This window comes from Heliconius melpomene, chromosome 20 (assembly GCF_056956725.1).
Source record: "Heliconius melpomene rosina isolate 202511_hmr_F chromosome 20, ASM5695672v1, whole genome shotgun sequence".
Classification (NCBI taxonomy): Eukaryota; Metazoa; Arthropoda; class Insecta; order Lepidoptera; family Nymphalidae; genus Heliconius; species Heliconius melpomene.
This window is the reverse complement of record NC_140408.1, coordinates 8,610,001-8,629,907: the sequence shown is the minus strand read 5'-3', so window position 1 is coordinate 8,629,907 and position 19,907 is coordinate 8,610,001. Positions and strand designations below refer to the sequence as shown.

General features: G+C 32.3%; 2 protein-coding genes across 2 annotated transcripts in view; one reads left to right on the top strand and one right to left on the bottom strand.

Annotated features, from left to right (window-relative positions):
- The window catches only part of LOC146527839 (uncharacterized), a 106,708-nt gene that overhangs the window by 3,418 nt on the left and 83,383 nt on the right, over positions 1-19,907 (bottom strand). The window contains exons 4-13 of the mRNA XM_085204057.1: positions 7,671-7,962; positions 6,804-7,393; positions 4,441-4,793; positions 3,946-4,179; positions 3,402-3,590; positions 2,978-3,184; positions 2,502-2,715; positions 1,779-2,009; positions 844-1,031; positions 51-273 (exon numbers count right to left, since the gene is read on the bottom strand). Of these exons, the coding sequence (XP_085060183.1) occupies positions 51-273; positions 844-1,031; positions 1,779-2,009; positions 2,502-2,715; positions 2,978-3,184; positions 3,402-3,590; positions 3,946-4,179; positions 4,441-4,793; positions 6,804-7,393; positions 7,671-7,962 (2,721 nt within the window). The remainder of the gene's footprint in view (positions 1-50; positions 274-843; positions 1,032-1,778; positions 2,010-2,501; positions 2,716-2,977; positions 3,185-3,401; positions 3,591-3,945; positions 4,180-4,440; positions 4,794-6,803; positions 7,394-7,670; positions 7,963-19,907) is intronic.
- On the top strand, positions 13,652-18,065 carry LOC146527840 (15-hydroxyprostaglandin dehydrogenase [NAD(+)]-like). The gene is made up of 5 exons (XM_085204912.1): positions 13,652-13,972; positions 14,154-14,393; positions 14,981-15,151; positions 15,691-15,824; positions 17,865-18,065. Exons 1-5 carry the CDS (start codon positions 13,862-13,864, stop codon positions 18,016-18,018), a joined length of 810 nt encoding a protein of 269 aa, XP_085061038.1. The 5' UTR covers positions 13,652-13,861; the 3' UTR covers positions 18,019-18,065.

Genomic DNA, 19,907 nt, shown 5'->3' with positions numbered 1-19,907 from the left:
GGGTGACACTAAAAACAAAAAAACAAGAGAAATAAATCAAACAGACATACCACAGCAAAAGCAGCTAACACAGTAAAGGCAAGTAGTGCCGCGGCGTAGTGAGCGGGCACTCTCAATAAGGCTGAACACTGGGACAAACGTTCGTCTTCCCCTTGCGGGCACTGCGCTATCCCGTCACACCATAGTGATGGCTCTATACACGCGTCTAGTGATGTACACTTGTATTGGCAATCACCGGACAGGGCGAATACACCGCCACGGTCGCTCGGGTGCCTGGAATATTAAAAAAAAAACATATACGTCCTATCCTATCCTTATATTATATTATAAATCCATTATATTATAAATGTGAAAGTTTGTGAGGATGGATGTTTTTACCACTTTTACGTAGAAGCTGCTGAACGGATTTAGATGAAACTTCTTTTTTTTTTCACGAAGATGAAAAAAAAAAATGATGTGACTGAGAATAATATAACTAAAACTTTAGAATAACTACTAGGTTCAAGCTATAATTTATCGAACTGTAATTTATGTAAAGATTTTGTATAATTTGGCAATAATATAACAATAAATTTATGCAAAAATATTAAAAGGTATATTTTTATATACTAATATCTGTATTCTACATTATTTCTTAGTAGTTTTATTTATGGTAAAATGCTACTTATGAAGTTACGTTAAGTTTAAATTTTTGAAATAAAAAATGAATACCAAAAAGTTAAAACAAAAACTATATTATAACAAAATAATAACGTCCACAAACTTAAGGAAATATCAATACCAACAATTTAATTAAAAATTCCGTATTTATCTTGTATACTCAAAAATCATAATAAAAATTACCTTCTAGACAGTTCTAGCCAAGTCACATAATATGAACCACTCTCAGCAGGAATTAATTCAACAGACAAAGATCTTGGCCAGTCAAGATCGAAGAGGTCTGGAGACGGTGGTGGTGCCAACACATGTCGAGCGAGTGGATCGACTTCCTTGGACCAACCTTCAGAAAACACTTCAACTACATCGTCTTCCTGTAAAATAAATAGTATTATTAATTATATCTAATAGAGGCCGTCGTGACTTAGTGCATAAATTGACTGTTAACGCGACGGCTGTGAATTCGATTTCCACATGGGTGGAATTAATTATTTCCATTTCCCATTTCTAGTCACGGCACATAGCTCACAATATCTTAAAATCGGGTGGAAACTTGGTCACTTTATTTAATAAAATATCTAAAAACGTGTGAAATATAACAATAACTTCGAAAATTTAAAAGAATAAAACAAGCCAAACAATTATTCTCCAACCATAATTATCTTTCCAAGGAAGACTACATTTTAATATAAATGATATAATGTGTGAATGTTGAATGCGAATGAAGTTTAAGACAAATTACTGTTGTTTTTTGGTAGTATTGTATTCTAATATTTAATTTAATTTTTATTATCCACAATTGAATTTTTTATACATTATAATATGCTAAATAAAGTTGATTTCTGAGAATATCCTTGTGCAAAAATATAAGAAAAATAAAGATAAATTAAAGCTTCAGTAAAACATCCTGAACTTAAAAAGATGCAGGAATTATATTGAGTTTATATTTAAAATAATAATTCCAGAATATTATTTAAGCATGTTTTTTTTAAAATAACTTTTGCTGGTAAAATAACATTCTTAGAAAACTATATATAATTATGTACATAAATATTAATTAGACAAAACGAAACAACGTAGTAAACTGCATTAAAGTAGTCCATTATACATAAGGCCTTTACCTGTTCTTCAGGAGGCTTGGGGCATATGAATATTGGAGTTAAGCCCCCAGCGTACACCGCTAATCGGTTCGTCGTTCGGCACATGTGCCCCAAATCTGGGGCAACCGTAATATTATTCTGCAGTGTAAAATTGTCTAGCTCCGGCTCTTTAAGTATACTTCCTTGAATTTGTAAGTACAAATATCTACCTGGCGCTGGGTCTATTAACCAAGGACGATGCTCGCAACGCTCCTGAAGTTTAGAAACATTAAGTTAATTAACTTTTTTTAATAACTAATTTATTAAAAAAATAACTTAAATTATTTGTTAACTTAAATACATTAATTAAAAAGTAAACTGTAATAAGCATCGAGTACGATACAAGTACCATCGCAAAAAGTGGTAATCGAGGTATGTAGCTCTATTAGGAATTACACCTATGAACAAGCTATTAAATATCATCATTATAAAAACATTTTTATGATAATTACTAAAATAAAATGTTCTTGTATATTCTCAACATAATTTTCAAGTTTAAGTAGTACGTTTAAAATTTTAACTTGCTATAATAATAACATGAAAGAAAAATAACATAATATTTTCAAAATTTTGCGTACTTTGACTGGAAAGCAACACAATTATGGTAATTTTATGCTTACAAATTTCCTATAAGATTTAACAAACTGGGAAAACTTATTTAAAACATAAGCTATTTTCCTATATTTCCATTTAAATAATACTCACAGCATCTGACATGGGCGAATGGGCTGACAGTCTCATTTCTCCGCTAGCACCGTACACTCGGTGTGTACTGTCGCAAACACTGTCAAGTCGAATGAATTCTACGGATGCTTCGAAGCCGAAAGACCGAAAATCGTCAACCGCCGACATATTTACGACATCGAATTTCAGCTCCGTCACCATTGCCGTAGACGTAAATTCGTATTCGTTCACGTCACTAGAAAGTCGAAATAGGAAATAGATGTGAAATTTTATATTTACAATTTTACTCTAGATTATGGTAGCGAATTTTCGTAACACATAGTATCAAGTTGTTTCTTCGTGTTTCTACTTTGCCCAAATCTGAAAATAAATTGCTTATGCAATATTAGGGTCTACTTTTATACCTTTAAATAATTGATTGATGAAATTATAAAGACCATTTATAAAAATAATATTTCTTTTTTAATGGAAGAAAATTATTTACTAATTTTACACACCTGCATAAACAGTCTCTAGGTATACCGGGTCCACTATCCCTCCACGGACGCTCAAATATTCTAACAGCAGCAGTAGGATTGCCCCCACATCTGTACCACGGTGAATGAGCGGAGTGAACTGATCTGCAGAGTCTACCACCATTACGAATTCCCCACACACGTAGACGTATTACTTCTCCAGGATTTGCTTCGAAACGATATGTGCAACTAAGGAAAAGGAAGTTGTTGAATATATTTTGTAAAATATTGATTATTCAATATGACTTCATTTAGATAAGTTAAGGAAGAAGAAGACAAAGAAAACTATGAATTAACCATTATATTCTCAACTTTTTCATACATTTTAACCACCTCAACGCGGCACTTATTTTTCTACTTTATTTAATAACTATGTAATTTAAAATAAATAAACAACTTTAAGAACCTTATGTTTCTGTTGCCCCCTCTACCATATAAGAAAACATCTCGCGGTGAAGAGAATGTGACAGGTGGGTCAGGAGGTGCTTCAGGAAAGGATCTCGATACAAAGCGTCTCGAACATGGTCCACGGCCCCACGGTTCCCCATCTTGATGTAGATCCACAAATTCATATAGAGCTTTGAAGAAAACTGGTCTAGAACGATTAATACAATATTATTAAAATTAAATTTGATACTGGTTTTTTTTTCAATTAAGGTATTATATTATAGGATTAAATAACTAATCAATCAAAGGTATTATATTATAGGATTATATTATATATAATTGGTTACTTAACTTGAAATTAAAATGTGTTACTGAATAAAAAAAAATTTTTTCTCTTAAATTTAAATTGTAAAATCGAGAAAAATATTAAAGTAGAATAGAACTGTTGAATTTACGTAACTACCGCAAGTATAAATAAGTAAGAAAAAAAAAAAAATGATTTTCATCAAAAACTTTGAAACTTTTAAAAACTGTCTTTTAAATCAAATAAAATCAATTCTTACTTCAGAGCGGTTCCTTGAGTCAACTTTAATTCTAAAGTCAACGAGTCTCCTTTAGACAGAAAGCTTTCTGTTCTGGCACATGCCCTAGATCTCCTTAACAAGGCGTGTTCGCATGTTCGAGGTGCACGCTCCCTGCAGAATCTCGCGACTAGCGTTGCATTTGTTGGGGGCCGTCCAACAATTACGGATTGAGGGGACGTCGCTCGTGACATTTGCAATGAACGTTCTTTATCACTGTGAATTAAGAGGAAATCCTTTGAATTTCTATTTTCTTGAAGAAGGATTTTTAATTGAAAATTTGAAAAAACATCCCTATGCCCTAGATATATTATAGTACATATAGTACTACTATTATTGTCTACAAAAATATTTGTTATATAATCGTATTTTGTTTTTTCTTATTATTAGTTAGAAGGTTTCAAATAGTTAGAGGGTTTACATATACGAGTAAAGCTTACAAAGCCGATAAAAGTACTATTGACGAAACCACTTTACCAAAAAATATCACTGCAGCCGGGAGATATCCTCATAGGGCCATCCCATATATTCAAATGGCTTCCACAATACTCATCTTCAGGCAAATTCGGATTTATAGCATTGGTGACGTAAAACTTTAATACTGAGAACCACACTCTGAATCGCGGTGCGGAAAATTGTCGCCTGTAAATAATATTCCTGCCCGAAGGACCAGAAGTGTCGATACCCTGCATGTGATAGAGACACGTTGTGTTCGGCGGGAGGGAATGCTGAGGATGTTCTAGGACCCCCCTACCAGTGCCTCTTATCCAAAATTCGCATGCTCTTTTGTTTTTTGCATAAGTTGGTGATTGTTGATCCACGAATCGCACCTAAAAAATAAATGGTAATAATATTTTTGGTAATGTTATCTTTTTAAGCATATTTTAATATCTAATCTTAATTTTTACACATATAGTGTATCTCTTCTCTCTTTCATGAATTAGGTATGTGTAACTTGTACTAGCCGGTCGGCATTACGGGTGGGAATAATAAAATGAAAATCTTATTTGTCAGAGAAACTAGGTCGATGTTTAAGTCCAGATAAACAAAAGCACATATTAAAGTAAAAGGACTTGTTTGTTCTAGCATAAAAATTAAATTTGATGAAATTACAGAAAAACACTATGACCTAATTGGTAAATTAAAATAAAAGGTGGGGTTGTAGAAATTTTGGTCATTCCATTGTAATGACCGTGCGGCCTGTGTACTAATTACGCTTTGGCGGACACCCAAACGAGGTTCCCGAGTTCTGATTTATACACTCGCTAATAACGGAGAACTTTAAATATTACTTTGATCATAAATTGTCCTGCTAATGTTGCTTTCAATAAACAATCTTTAGACAGAAACGGTTTGAAATACAAAATGTATATTTATACTTCACATTGCTTAGAATTTCATTTATTCTATGTATTTTTACTTTTTTTACTTAATTGCTATTCGTTATTTGAATATTTATGGCTTTCCTCTTTACCCCACATTTAGCACAGTAGGCAAAGAGAACCTAGTGTCTGTTTATTCCGAATCTCCGTTTTTCGCTATGAATACACCCGAGTGGAAGTAACATCTATCGTGTTTGAAGTAAGACTGCGCCAAAGAGTCACGTGATGTCACGTGGAACGGAGCGCCTTAACACTAAGTTCCCTCGCCCTATCAAGCTGTATGCAGAAAAAAAATACAAGAAATCCCAACAAGTAGTCTAATCATAATTTCAATTAAATACAATTATGTGTTCATTATTATTTAAGACCTAATATAAGACCTAGCAGTAGTACTACAATAAAGAATAGCTATAGTTGAAAATAAGACAACAGCGTAGCGGAACAGATCCATTAATAGAAAGTTGTTTGCATTTTAAATCGTTTAATACTAGCATTTGCTGATAAAAATTCAAATTTGCCAAGTTCTGTGGCTCAAAGTCATTTGTGATTACATTTTAACCGTAGGCGGCTTAAACTTATCTCAAGGACGGTCACGTTCTGAGTAGATTAAAAACAATTATAAGCTTTTAGGCACAAAGGCTTGCTATAAATTCGATTCGCAGAACTTTCAAAATAATTGTCTAAGAATTTAATTTTATAATTCATTTATTTTCCTTTCTAGGTCGCGTGTATTCTGAGAAATTAGGTAGGTTATAGCAGTTCTTTCAATTAACATTATTATTAATATTATTTGATGAAAATAATGCTAGTTTTATTTCAATAAGAAAAAAATACATAATTAACATATATACAACATATTTATAAGAATCAACGTTAGCAAGTAAATAAGCTTCTTATTAATATACTTATTAAATGTTTCATATTAAAAGTATATCGATAAAAATGAAATTGCCTTGAAAAGGTAAAAAGTTTAATCTCATTTAAGGCTTACGTAATACCGTAATAAAAGCTCCAGGAAAGCTCAATCGTTGTTGGCTTAACGACATTATATCCGGCTTGCACGTATCAACCGACCTAGCTGCCCTAATGATAATAGATTGTCTTTGAGGCTATCTTCTATTGGTTTCTTCCAATATCCGATAGCAAATGAAAACAATGTATTTGCTTTGCTTTTTAATTTGCTTTTTAACAATGCTCTATATTTCATTTAATGTTTGCTCCAATTTTTTACAGTACGTTCAAGTAACCTTTAAGTATTATTACATAGAATATTTCAATGAAAGATCCGTAGGAGCAGTTATTTAATATTTACCTGACTTTCTCGTTTAGTAAACTGAGCTCTTAAAAAGAAATATTTCGTTTGATATTTTCAAGATATATTGACTAGCGACAGGCAATACTATCTGTAAACGTTTGCTTTCAATTTTTTAGTCACAATAAAAAAAATTAAAGGCTTACTTCGACTTCTAATTGGAATCCATGCAGTGATTGCAATGTTGCAGGCTGTAGAAATGTTCCAAAGGGAGATGTGGTGAATTCCACAAGCAACTCTGGTCCGCTAGATATTGCTTCCGGAACTGATACACCTCCGCCACAAAACCTTAGTACAACCGGATCTCTGGTTGTATACCCATCATACACTGTCACGTAATCTTGGACCTCATCGCACTCTTGCCAAAATTTTAACTCTCTACCATTGTTCTCTCTATCATTTTGGGAAGGAGCGTAAAGTGCTTTTTGACTCCTGATTGAAACCAACTGGCCATTTGGTTGCTTAACCACGATCAAAGCATGTTTCCCTTGAGGGACCTCGTGTTGGCGTACAGCATAGTAACAAGTCAGGTTCCTTGGGTATACTCCGGGAAAGTTAGGTGACTGTAATCTACAGTTTTTACGATCGCAGTCACTAAAGATCCGAGAGCAATAAGTCCCCGAGATCAAATCCCCGAGGTAATACTCCGGAGTTTTTGTCGTCCTCCCAACGTTCGTATCTTCACGTGATATGTTTACGGGATATAACATTGGCCTTAGTTTGAAAAACGGGCGCTCTGAAAGTAATGCTTATTAGAAATAGGAGTTTTTCTTATGATATATTTATGATATTAGATGCTATTAGGCTTATTGAAGAAAAATGTGAGGAAATTCGCAAATTTTCTAAAAAAATATATAGAATTAAAGAGTTTACACGGTGTGAAGCATTTTGATATCGTATATAGTAGGATTAATCGTAGGATATAGTTATAAAGCCATATACATTTATTATATAACTGCATAGCTAACAAATATTATAATATGTAATTTTGTTGAAAAAAAAGAAAGAGTTACCTGATGGCGGCGTTCCCCCATATCTGACCGTCGCATACTCTTTCCTCAAGACCTTGTACGCCATACGAAAATCAAAATTATAATTATTTTGTTCCTTTGATAAATGTAATAAGCGTATTATTAAAGTAATTGATTTCGTTTCGCTGTAGTAAATTGAAGGACCCCATGATGTTCCGCACCACGAGCCTCCCACTTGTGGCCGACTCGCCTCTTGTATTTGCATATAGCCGTCTGGACAGCCATCGTCAGTGAAGGAAGTGAACCGTCCGAGAGTAAAGCTATCGAATAAAATCTGTGGACAAATTAAATTATAGAGAATTAGAACTTAAATTATCAAAACAATATTTTTTTTTCTTTTGTCTATTTGTCTGTGCGTTTGTGCACGCTAATCTCAGTAATGGCGTAACCGATTTAAATGCAGTTTATTTTATTTAATTGGGTTCATAAATAGAAAAAAGTTATAGCAATATGTCGGAATCATGATAATGATTATATTTAAATTATTTTCCTATGTCTGCATTGGTAGATAAAGTGGTATTGTATTCTGTAATTCAATACAATGTCTGGAAAATTAAGTGAAGAGTGGAGAACGGATTGTTTAATTCTAGATTCACACTTCATACTGTAGTATTGCTTTTTATTATATACAGATAATTTATAATGTATACAAAAGTATTTGATTTAATTCCAAATATGAATGTTTCCTAGATCTGATTAGACAAGGGAGACGTTGTTTGCAACCTGACTCTCATCACGTACACAAATTGCCGGAGACACGTGGATTAGAAACAATGACTGAATGCGGCAATTCTATTAAAAGTTATGTTGAAACATAAAGACCAAATAAGAGAGAAAGGGAGAATGGAATTCTTACATAAACTGTTACTATTATAAAATTTATTACTATATCAAAAATTAAAAATAAATCAGCTTCATGTTGTATCCAGCACACAGCAGGATAGGCAAAGGGAACCTATTGTTAAATTCCGCCACTCAACACACAATGCCTCCAGAATTCGGCGGAAAGTGGGGAAAGGAAGTGTATAAATGAGAACGGAATGTCTTTAGTGTCAAGACCTAGTGTGGTTAACCCAGGTTCCCTCCGCCTACTCTGTTATGTGTAAAATGGAAGGAGGTAAGCATAGAGTAAAATGTTGCTTACCACCACAAAACGCAAAAAATATGTGAAGACAAAATAAGTATGAAAATAAAAATATTTTTTCTCATTACAATGCAAAATGTTTTTAATATTTTCCTTCTTTTGCCTCATCATTTCGCCGCCAGCTCGCCCAATGTTGATAATAATAACCGTCAGGCGAGGTGACGTCATGAATAACTGATCGCTGTATAATGCTATCTGCAGTGCAGTTTAAACAGTACTGTATTATATACTGTACAAAAGACCAACTAAGATTAAAGTTTTGGTTGAGATTACAACAAGCTAGAAGTTATTGGTGATAAAATTAAATATATTGGATTGGATTTGTTTGGATGATTGGAATGAATTAACTAAATTCGTTTCTCTGTAAATTAGAGTAGAACATTATTATAACTATAATTACAATATGTACAAACGTTGCAAGTTACCTGTAAATTAGAGAAACGACAATTACAGTTCATTTTTCGTCTCTCTATCTTTTATCTTTTACCTTTACCCATTCTGCTTTGGTTTATAGCAATTAATGATTATTTATTATTTTCTTATGTTGCTTTTGTTTTCACACGTATTCACTCTTTTATTCCTTCCGTGGCTGTCAATTAATTATAGACAGCTGACTGGTATCATAAAAGAAACACTATATTTAAAGAGAGTATATTCTCTTTACAATTATATTTACAAATAATTGTTTTTTTTTATTTGTCAATATATTAATATTAATTACTATATACTTTTCATTTTTCGCCTCTTGTGAATCGAATCCAAAACTACCATGTTAGCATGCTAGTCCGCGACGATATCAAGATATAAGAAACTAATATTAAGAAATTAAATTTTTCCATTTTTTATGTCAAAATGAAAACATATTATCATAATTATAAAAAAATTTAATTAATTCCAAATAAAGAGCACCAAAAGAAGCAACTCGTAAAGTCGTAATCCTTAATTCCATTCCAATTTACATGTTAAATTAAAACGAGCATTGCTCAAAACAAATGTTAGCTTACATATCTCATCTAGAATTTCGTTGCAAATTGAAATGCCACATCTTATACGAGCACATTTAAATTTTATCAAAGGCAGTAAAGTGTCTGGCGTTGAAGCTGTATTTTCCACACGAACAGAGCGGGTATGACGGAATATATCCCTTACAATATTAGTCACCTGTCTCCTTATTCTGGGAGTTTCGTGGGTTTTTGGAATAAATTTCGTTTTCTGTGTTGAATATGCTTTAAATGTTTTATATTATAGAGGAATGTAAAATATTGTAATAGGTTTCTTTTTTCAACTTCAGTAGGCAGAGAGAGCCTAGTGTTAAGACACTCAGCTCCCTTCTTTTCGCCGAATTTTCCTGAACCTGAACGCCGTGCAAACAAATTAAATTTATATCTAATGACTGAATGATTATTCATAATAGCTAATAGGTTTCATAGTTAATAGGTTTCAATAATCCGACGATTATAATTGACAAACTTAAGTTTTTTTTTTTCTAAGAAATACCTATTTTTTTTTTTTATATTTTCTTTAATTTGTTATATAAATTCTCACTACGTGCAGATTTCACAACTGTAGATCTACGGGAAGTATCATATAGGTTGGTTTTGTTTCAAAAGACCGTAGACCTGACTTAAATAAATTTCTTTCTACGCGATCTCGAGATCAATGGTCTTGAGAGAGGGACAAACGAATTATAAAAGTGACTCTATAAAGGTTCTTTTTGAGGTACGGAAACCAATAACAGACAGAGTAATAAAATAATGATTTATTTTGAAATTCGTTTAGTTTGGATAAATACGACAGGTTAAATTAAGTTTTTTACAAAAAGATAAAAATCAAAGGCAGTTTTAGATTTACCAGGGCGAATTAAGGCAAGCAAGCAATAATGAAAATATAAAATATTTCATTCTCTCAAGTAGGCATCGAACTCACAACCCTCGTGTTTGTAGTCGCACCCTTACGCTCCAGCACCAAAACGGCCTTTATAAAATATTAAGCTTTCATTTTACCCTAAATTGCGTTTCTAAATAGACGTTCGATAGCTTGTTATATTTCGATCAAGTGACCCTCCACCGGTCATGTAACAATGAAGATGATAGCGAGTAACGTAATTTTCGAAAATATGTTGACCTCGTACCTATCTATATTAAATTTAGCTTATAATGTTGTAAACTTATAGGAGATTGAAAATTATGTATACATATAAAAGAAAAAACTATTAAGGCTAATCGTGGTGATGGGGCACAAGTGTGCAACTGTAAACGCTATGGGCTGTGGGTTCTATTCCCACTCCAGGAAATTAAATATTTAATTAAGTAAAAGACATATATAGAAATAAACATCACCATAATAATTAATGTGTTTGGAAGCAGATAACGACATTCGTACTTAGTAAATTATAGCAATCAATCAACTCCACGCAAATGTAACAGTTTTGGTGTAGGCATAAACCATTTAATAAATATATTGAAGCCTATCTCTGTAACAATAGCAATAGGACTTTTACAGTTATCTTAGTAAAAAGTGTTCGTTAATTTGAAATAATATTATAAGCAGATAAAATCTTTCTTCGCACTAATGTTTATGTCTAAACTAAATTTCACTATATGCATAATATGTCGTCGTTAAGAAGATTTTTCTAGTTATATTTTTTACTGATATAGGTACATATTATCATTCTATTATATTACTAGCGACCCTATTGCGGCTTCGCCCGCTTTTACTACTGGATTATTCATATAATGTATGTTTGCAAGGCACTTAAGATAATGTAAAAATTAATTAAACCCTAATGCAACCCGCATTTTCGTAGTTTCAATAAGGATTTTCCAATTGTTTTACACAGCAAGGATTTTTTAGTAGGTACCGTAATTTTAAATCTTTGCTACTAATCTTTTCAAGTACTTATTAAAATATATTTAAATTACTATTTTTAGATAGTTAAATGACATTAAATAATACATTCAACTCGAATTATCCAATACGTGCAAACGCATCTAAATCTTCGTTGCTATAAAGGCAGGCGGGTTTTTTTTTTTCGAGCTTGTGGTTAATGCTGAAGAGGGTATTCTGTCCCTGATGAAAAGCAAGCACTACGTGGCTGCCTGTGACGAAAATTAAATAGAATGCATTGGCCGGGAATTGAACCCGGGCTGCCCGCGTGGCAGGCGAGCATTCTACCACTGAACCACCGATGCGTGTAAGGCAGGCGGGCGCGGCGGACTCGCTTGTATAAGCATAACGTCGCGAGGCGCGTTTCGCAGCAAGGATTTTTTGATATTGTAACAACTTCTACAGTACTTATTAAAATGAAAAACAGAAAAAACAGTTTTGATCTACATTAAATGGCCAACGTAACTAATATACTTATTTATATGCTGAGAGTAAGGGATAAGTGAAACTTGACTCGATACAGTTGATGTGTGAACGGCGTGATGTGTCAATAATTAAATGCGTTTTTCTCTAAAACTATTCGCAATTTCGAAATAGTTTAAAAAGCAAATTTTATCTTCCTTTAACGTAGAAATTTAATAAAGTATTTTAAAGGATAAGGATTAATACCATTATGGAAAAATATCCCTCAGAATAAAAATTATATTGAAATTACTGTTTTTAGACAGAAATATGATCACTACACGTTATTCTTAAAAGATACGAATATGCCATCGCGGACTTTTTTGTAGATCTTATTAAGAGGAACAATACTCCAGTACATGTTTTTCATGTAGTATTTACCATTAAAGCAGCGCATGCGCCAAAGTGTCTCAGCGGGTAGGACTTTATACACATTTATCGTATTTATGTTAATTTACATAAGAATGTACAAATAATAAACTATATATAAACCTTCCCTGAGAAATACTCGACCTAATGGTGAAAACCGCATCCAAATCCGTTGGGTGGTTTAGAAGAAGAAGAGTTAGAAAGTTCAGACAGACACAAAAAGCGACTTTGTTTTATAAGATATAGGATAAACATTCATGGTTGCACATGTTTTTAAGGTTTCGTACCTCAAAAACGGAACCCTTATAGGGATCTCTTTGATGCTGTCTGTTCGTTTGTCGAGACTATTTATCTCGGAATATCGTTGAGATTTCAAGGTGTAATTATTGTAATACAAAGTCGAACCAATTATAATTCCATGATTCAATTTAGCAAAATAGATTGAGGCATTTGTCCCTTAACAATACCTGACCAAATGTGTTCGAAGACGTTCTGCAAAGGCTGGTTTCGAGACCACTACACGTGAACTGAGATTGCTCATGGTAACATGCCTTTGAGAAGCAATTACAAGCTCCATGAATTTTAATAAATTTTGTTCGGTTATTGTCTTTGTGGAAAATAAGCCTAAACTATTAGGATAGCAAAGCATATTTATTGTAATTTTATAGGAGGTATGTCATTTTTGTATTCTATGTTAAAAATTCTTTCTTCTGTGTTATTTTTATTTTTAGGTAAAATTCATATGCGCATAATATTATATATTTCAGCGTTCAATAATATATTATTTAATATCGATCGTGATGTACTTGCCAACAAACATGCAGATATTATTTTTTTAATCTATAAATAATTAGAGATAGCAAAAAAAAACAAGAGTTGTTTTCTTATCATTCATAGTTTATTTATAACATGTTTTGCTATTATTACTAATTGACATAAACAATAAAATTTCATATATAAGAGCTATTCTACATAATAATATGTATTTATTTCATCACATCAATTATTGACAGATAGACAAACATTAACGCATAATAGGATAACACCACGCCTCTCACTAATCTTGTTGATACGGTCAAAGTCAAAGTAAATATAATCAGTATAATATATAACGCTCGAAACATCGGGCTGCCCAAATTGTTAGGAATGCCTATCGGAAAAGATTGGAACTATTTCAGTTATCTATAGATAGTTTCGTATCGTTTCGTTTACGCAGCATATTTCATTCGATAAATTGTATTATTGGACTAAATTTTCCTGGTCATATTTAATTTGTCAGTTCTTTAGTGATGATATTGCTGTTGTGAATAAAATGGAGGGTGTTGAGACGTGGAATGTTAAAGGGAAAGTGGTATTAGTGACTGGTGGGGCAGCAGGTGTTGGAGCAGGTCTTGTCAGAGGACTCCTGATACAAAATGCTAGTGTAAGCTTTTTATATTATACATTTTTTCGCTTGAGTAAAATTTAATTTCTTATAATAAAAATCATAATAATAAAAAGTTTGGTTTTACATTTTATATAGCGTTTAGCATAATTGTGTAAAAAAGGTTAATTAGGGCAACCTAATAAAACTTCGTAATGAATTCTACAATTCATTATTACAGCACGTCGCCTTCTTGGACATATTGGAACGTGAAGGAGAAAGCTTGGAGGTAGAACTATTGAACAACTTCGGTGCCTTAAAAGCCAAGTTTATAAAATGTGACATTTCGAACGACGAAGAACTTGCTAGAGCGTACAAGCAAGTAATAGATAAGTATAGACGACTTGATGCTGTTATAAACAACGCTGCAGTTATCGGTGTGGAGGAGGGCTTCGACAAGAAAACGGTCGATGTTAATTTAGTAAGTACTACGGAGGCGAAGTTTGCGAATCGAATTTGCGATTGGAACGATACAATGTTAAATGACTACCTACAAACATCGATTTACATGTTCCAATAAAGTTCATCTATCACTTGTAGTGTGCGCTCTATTTGAGAAATTCTATTTGTTTCTGTGGAATGTTTTATCGCTGAATGGTTTTATTTTTAGTTTTATTTTGTTTTACAAAGCTTATTATTTATTATTAATTATAAATTTGTACTGAGTCACGATTCATTTAGATGAATTTACAAAAAATTCTCACTAAGCCCCGCAAATAGGAGAGGAAACCTAGTGTTGCGACACTCCATTACCAACTTCCAGTTCACTTTTCAAGACATTCCATTGTCCATTGAATAACAGAACTCAACGATGCCCTGAGTCTTATTCCCATCCCCGATTGGAAATCAAACCCACAACTGCCGAGGTAGCAATCTCTATCTAAAATAAACACAGTTGTGCAAAATAAATATTAAAATATAATATCAATAAAATTATATAATTTTCTAACGTAAATTAATTAAAAACAAAAATAATACGTTCTCATACAAATGTGTGTATTTGTTTAGTCAGCAACAATCAACAGCACATTAAAGGCGTTAGAGTTGATGAGGGTGGACAATGAAGGCCGTGGCGGCATTGTGCTGAACATGTCATCGGTGGAGGCTCTTCAACAGAAATCACCTGCTGTATACTCTGCTACAAAGTTCGCTGTGTTACAATTTAGTAATCAAATTGCGGTAAATATATATGTTTTTCCATGTTTATAGCAGGGTAGGTATCTTAGAAAGAAGCTAAGGAATCTAAGACACCTCCGTTCCTCAATTTCCGTCGAATTCTCCAGATATTGTGTGTTGAGTGGCGTAACTCATCGCCGCGTTGTGTTTTGTTAATAAAATGAGGAAATTAAAATATTAAATAATTTAATTCTCCGACTAGGAATCGAATCCACAAAATGTCGCTTTTACATTCACGAGAAACGCGCCTCCACGACCTATACTTGTAATTTAATTAAAATAATACTTGTAAGAATTTTATTTGTAGTATATATTTTTCTAGTTATCGTTACTGGTAGAAATTAATTGGTTTCATTTTGTTAGCTCTATTTTGGATAGGTATTAAAAAAATAAATGTTAAATAAATTTACTGTGTGGAAAAATCTAACGTTTTACCGCTATTAATAAATACTTCTGCTTAAACGAATATACACGAATAATAGCTTAGGTGTGCTAAGATATATTTTATTTAAGTGAATCTTATTAGATTTTTATATTTTCAGACTGAAGAAATGTATGCAAGAACTGGAGTTCGTATTGTCACAGTATGCCTGGGTCCCACTGATACTGCTTTACTTCATAGGCATAACTACAATAAGGAACAGATTATGGCTTTAGAAATTTCTGAAAGGCAGAGGTAATTTATTTAACAATTTAGTAATTATATTTATTTAAAAAAAATCTATAAATAGTTGAATTAACTTAATGTTATGGTACAAGTGGTTAAATTATGAAAATCTCATATAGTTTTAACGTATCTACGTTCTTGTATCGTAATCCATAACAACGTATTCAATAAAATAATGAAATATACAATAATAAAAACAAATATTAAGAAATATACTCGGATACTGAAATAACAATTTCGACTCTACAATATACGCGAGTCACTTCAGTCGACAAAATATGTAAAATAATTCATTTTAGTATCAAATTGCTTGTAAATGCTTAGTAATTAATGGCAAGGGGTCTTTAAATTTGTGTGTATTCAGGTAACAGGTGTTTACTTGAAGAGGTAGCGTTAATAGGATTATCGATTAAACGAAGTTGCTTAGGCTGTGTACTGAGGTCGGTTGGTCTCATGTTTGTCAAGAAAATACACCTTATGTGCTAAGAGTAAATTTTAATATAAAATATTATTTTAGGTAAGATATTTTAGTTATATAATTTTTAAAACGAAAATAATAGCCTTAATATATGCCATGATACAGTAAATCTTTAGTAATAAAATGCACTTTAATAATAATCTATTAATATACATATATGTATAATATTTTATAAAAAGGAATGAAACGTATAATACCTACTATTAATTATTGCTAGAACAAAGACAAATAGTACAGAAGTTTAACGAACGACTTCAGGTGAGTCGAAATGTTGTCGATCATGCATTATGCATGAGCTCCAAACGGGAATGCTCCAATTTCCACATTTTATGGGTAGTCACATTTGTGAAATTAAATTCGTTTGTGATACACCGAAAGCTGAATCCTCGGTTCTAGGGAAAACACGAAACATTACTTTGCATCCATTCAATGCAATATCCAAACGTGACACGCGTAAAAGTGGGTTTGTGAACCAATAAATTATAAAGATGTTGCGATTTTCAATTCTTCTTTGAAAAATGTTTGTATTTTATGGCTTTGTATTCCGTTATAAGATAGCGGCTATCTGTTATACGAGTACATATGGGTGAATAGAGAAGAACGTAAAATAATATATGAGAAATCCCCCCCTCGCATACGCCTATAAAAAGACATATATAAAATTTAGAAATCATTTAAAGTTTAACCTTATTTCTTTAAATTATTACGGTAACATTAGTACGAATTGTTTAAATCATATTGTTTTTCATTTAAACAATTAATCTAACCACATACAAATGATTGAACAAGTTTTTGACAATATTAAACAAAGACTGGCATTTCGGATCACCCTCGTTTTATACTAAGAAAACAAGGGTGGCGGCGGCCGGAAGCTTTCGCCAAAGTTACATAACGAAATGTCCTTGAAGGCTGAAACCCTATTTCATTACATGCGACATTATACACGTTGTATAAAAAATATGAGCTCTACGTTATTCCCTACATCGTCCGCTTTAGGTTATTATTATATTATAACTAAACTAGCGGCCCACCCGCGGCTTCGCCCGCGTGAATTACGTTATTATTAATTTCTGTCTCTATGACTACCTACGTCCTATAAGTGACGTCCATGCAAAATTTGAGACTCCTAGCATTTGTTGTAACGAAGTTTCATACAAACTTTCAACCCCAAAAACAACCCCTTAGAAGTCGAATATTGCAAATTCCCGTCTTAGCGAGCACCTACGTCCTATAAGTAACTCCTATGCAAAATTTGAGATTCCTAGCATGTAGTTTCTGAGATTTCGTGATGAGTGAGTGACCTTTCGATTTTACATATATAGATTATACAACGTTTTTAGCTAAATTTTAGATAATGTGTTATTCTAATGTAACTGATAAGTTTCATCTAAATTCGTTCAGTAGTTTTTTGCGTGATAGTAGAACAAACATTCATCCTCACTAACTTTCACGTTATACTCGTAAATATTAACAGGAACTAGGATATATCAAAACAAAAATATTGTTAAAACTTCTACATCAATCAAAATACATGATGTACATAAATCTGATACAGCGTTCGTTCCACTCAGGGTAACATCAGCAGTAGCAGGCATAATGGGTGTAATTAACTCTGGCAGCAATGGATCTGCGTGGATAATCGCTGGAGATAAACCCCCGGTTGACGTCACTGCGAACGTGAGGGAAGGCTTCAAGATTATTTCTATGGCGACTAATATAACCTGATGTCTTAATTAAATAATTCATATTTTATTTGTTATTTTATAAGAAACAGGAGAATTTTAAGTAATTGTTAATTTTTTAATAAAATTGTAATTTACAATATAGATAGTTTAATTTTTTTAAGTGTTTTTAAGTTTCATTAATTATAATTTTCATATAAAATTAAAACATAAAGAAATATTGATATCGTATCTAACCATAATTAACCAGGACAGTTTTCTATTCACTTACCTTAAACACCTTTGTTATAAAGTAGCTTAGCAAATAAATATTATTAATGATTTATTCCCAGCTTCCCCTATTGTTATTGTACGAGTTACTTGCATTGAGGAATGGGCGTCATCAATAAACACTCGACATTACAATTCCCTTTACGATTTGACAATAAATATTATTAAGTATTCAATTTTGATTGTTGTTTTGAAAACATTGATTTATTCTTATATTCTTTAGCTATTGTTCATTGAAATATTTTTTACTATAATATTTTTCACATATGAAGTAGTTAATTGCTAGAGCGTTTTAATTACTATCGAAGAAAGGAGGTCCAGAATCAAAATCCCACCAGCCATAAAAGCTATTATAGAAACGTGGCTGACTTGGCTGTTTGTTGTACGTGTCGGTTGTTTGCCACACGGTACCCCCGAATTGTTTTCATAACCTCGCTATTGTAAGACAGAGTGCAGCGTTGAGTTACGTCTTTCAACACTCAACGTCTCGAATTTGGTTAGGGACTGGAAGGACGGATTGTTTTAACATTAGGTTCTTCCTGAAAAAAAATCTTTGTAAACTACAGTTATAATTTACTCACGTTTCCCGTAAGTCGTAACTCACACGCGGTGAAACCTTCTCGTGAATAGTTGAAGGTATTTGATAGAAAACATTATTCGAAGTTTTGTTAACTTTTATATTTATTCGCTATACTTTTATCAAGGGTTCTTTAAGCTTTTTATGACTTACTTGAAAAACTATAACAGATTTTTGTTACATTTACTTTCAAATAGACTAAAATTATATGTACATATAAATCTACAAATAGAGATATATATTTTTGTAGTGATTGGCGGAACCCAAAACTATACACATTATTTAACTGTATAAAAAGGTTACTTCTGAAAAATGTCAAAGTTTCAAATAATATATTTTATTTTCCTACACAGAGAGTCATTATTTAAATCATGAACCTTTTTGTTCATTGAGTTTTTTTTCCACAAAGAAATATATTAAAATAAGTAGATATTTCACACAGATAAGCTGTGGTAACAGTACTGTGATATATTCCAAACAATCTGTATTTAACATCAGCAACAAGATAAGATAGTAAAAGTACTATTCATATTCATATTGATTTTTTACTGCAGTATCATTTTGGTTGTCATAAATCTGATTGTATGTGTACTACATACAAAAAACTATGTTTTTTTTTTATTTTTATAATAATTAAAATATTTCATAGCTATATAAAAATTACTATTTTAAAATATATGAATCTGGTACAAAGGCTAAGTTTTGAATCTTTAACCATCGTATGGAAACGGGGTCCAACTTGTGTCATGACATCCTATGACAATATTATACTATATTATATTTTCTTATATTTTACTCTCATTAACATAAGGCTTAATTCATATTGAAGCTGTCTTGGCGCAACGGTACAGCGTCTGACTGCAAACGTGACGATTGTGCCTTCAATCCCAATTGGAGGGATGGATCATTATCATTTCCTCCCCGTTTCCTCCACTCAACACGTAATGTTTCGAAAATTGAGTGAAAAGTCGAGAACGTTGCATCTAAACACTGTTTCTCTGCCTATCCTGCAATGCGGGAAAGAGCATGAAGCTGCTTATGTTTAATATAAATATAAATAAATACTGAATACATGTTTTAAATTA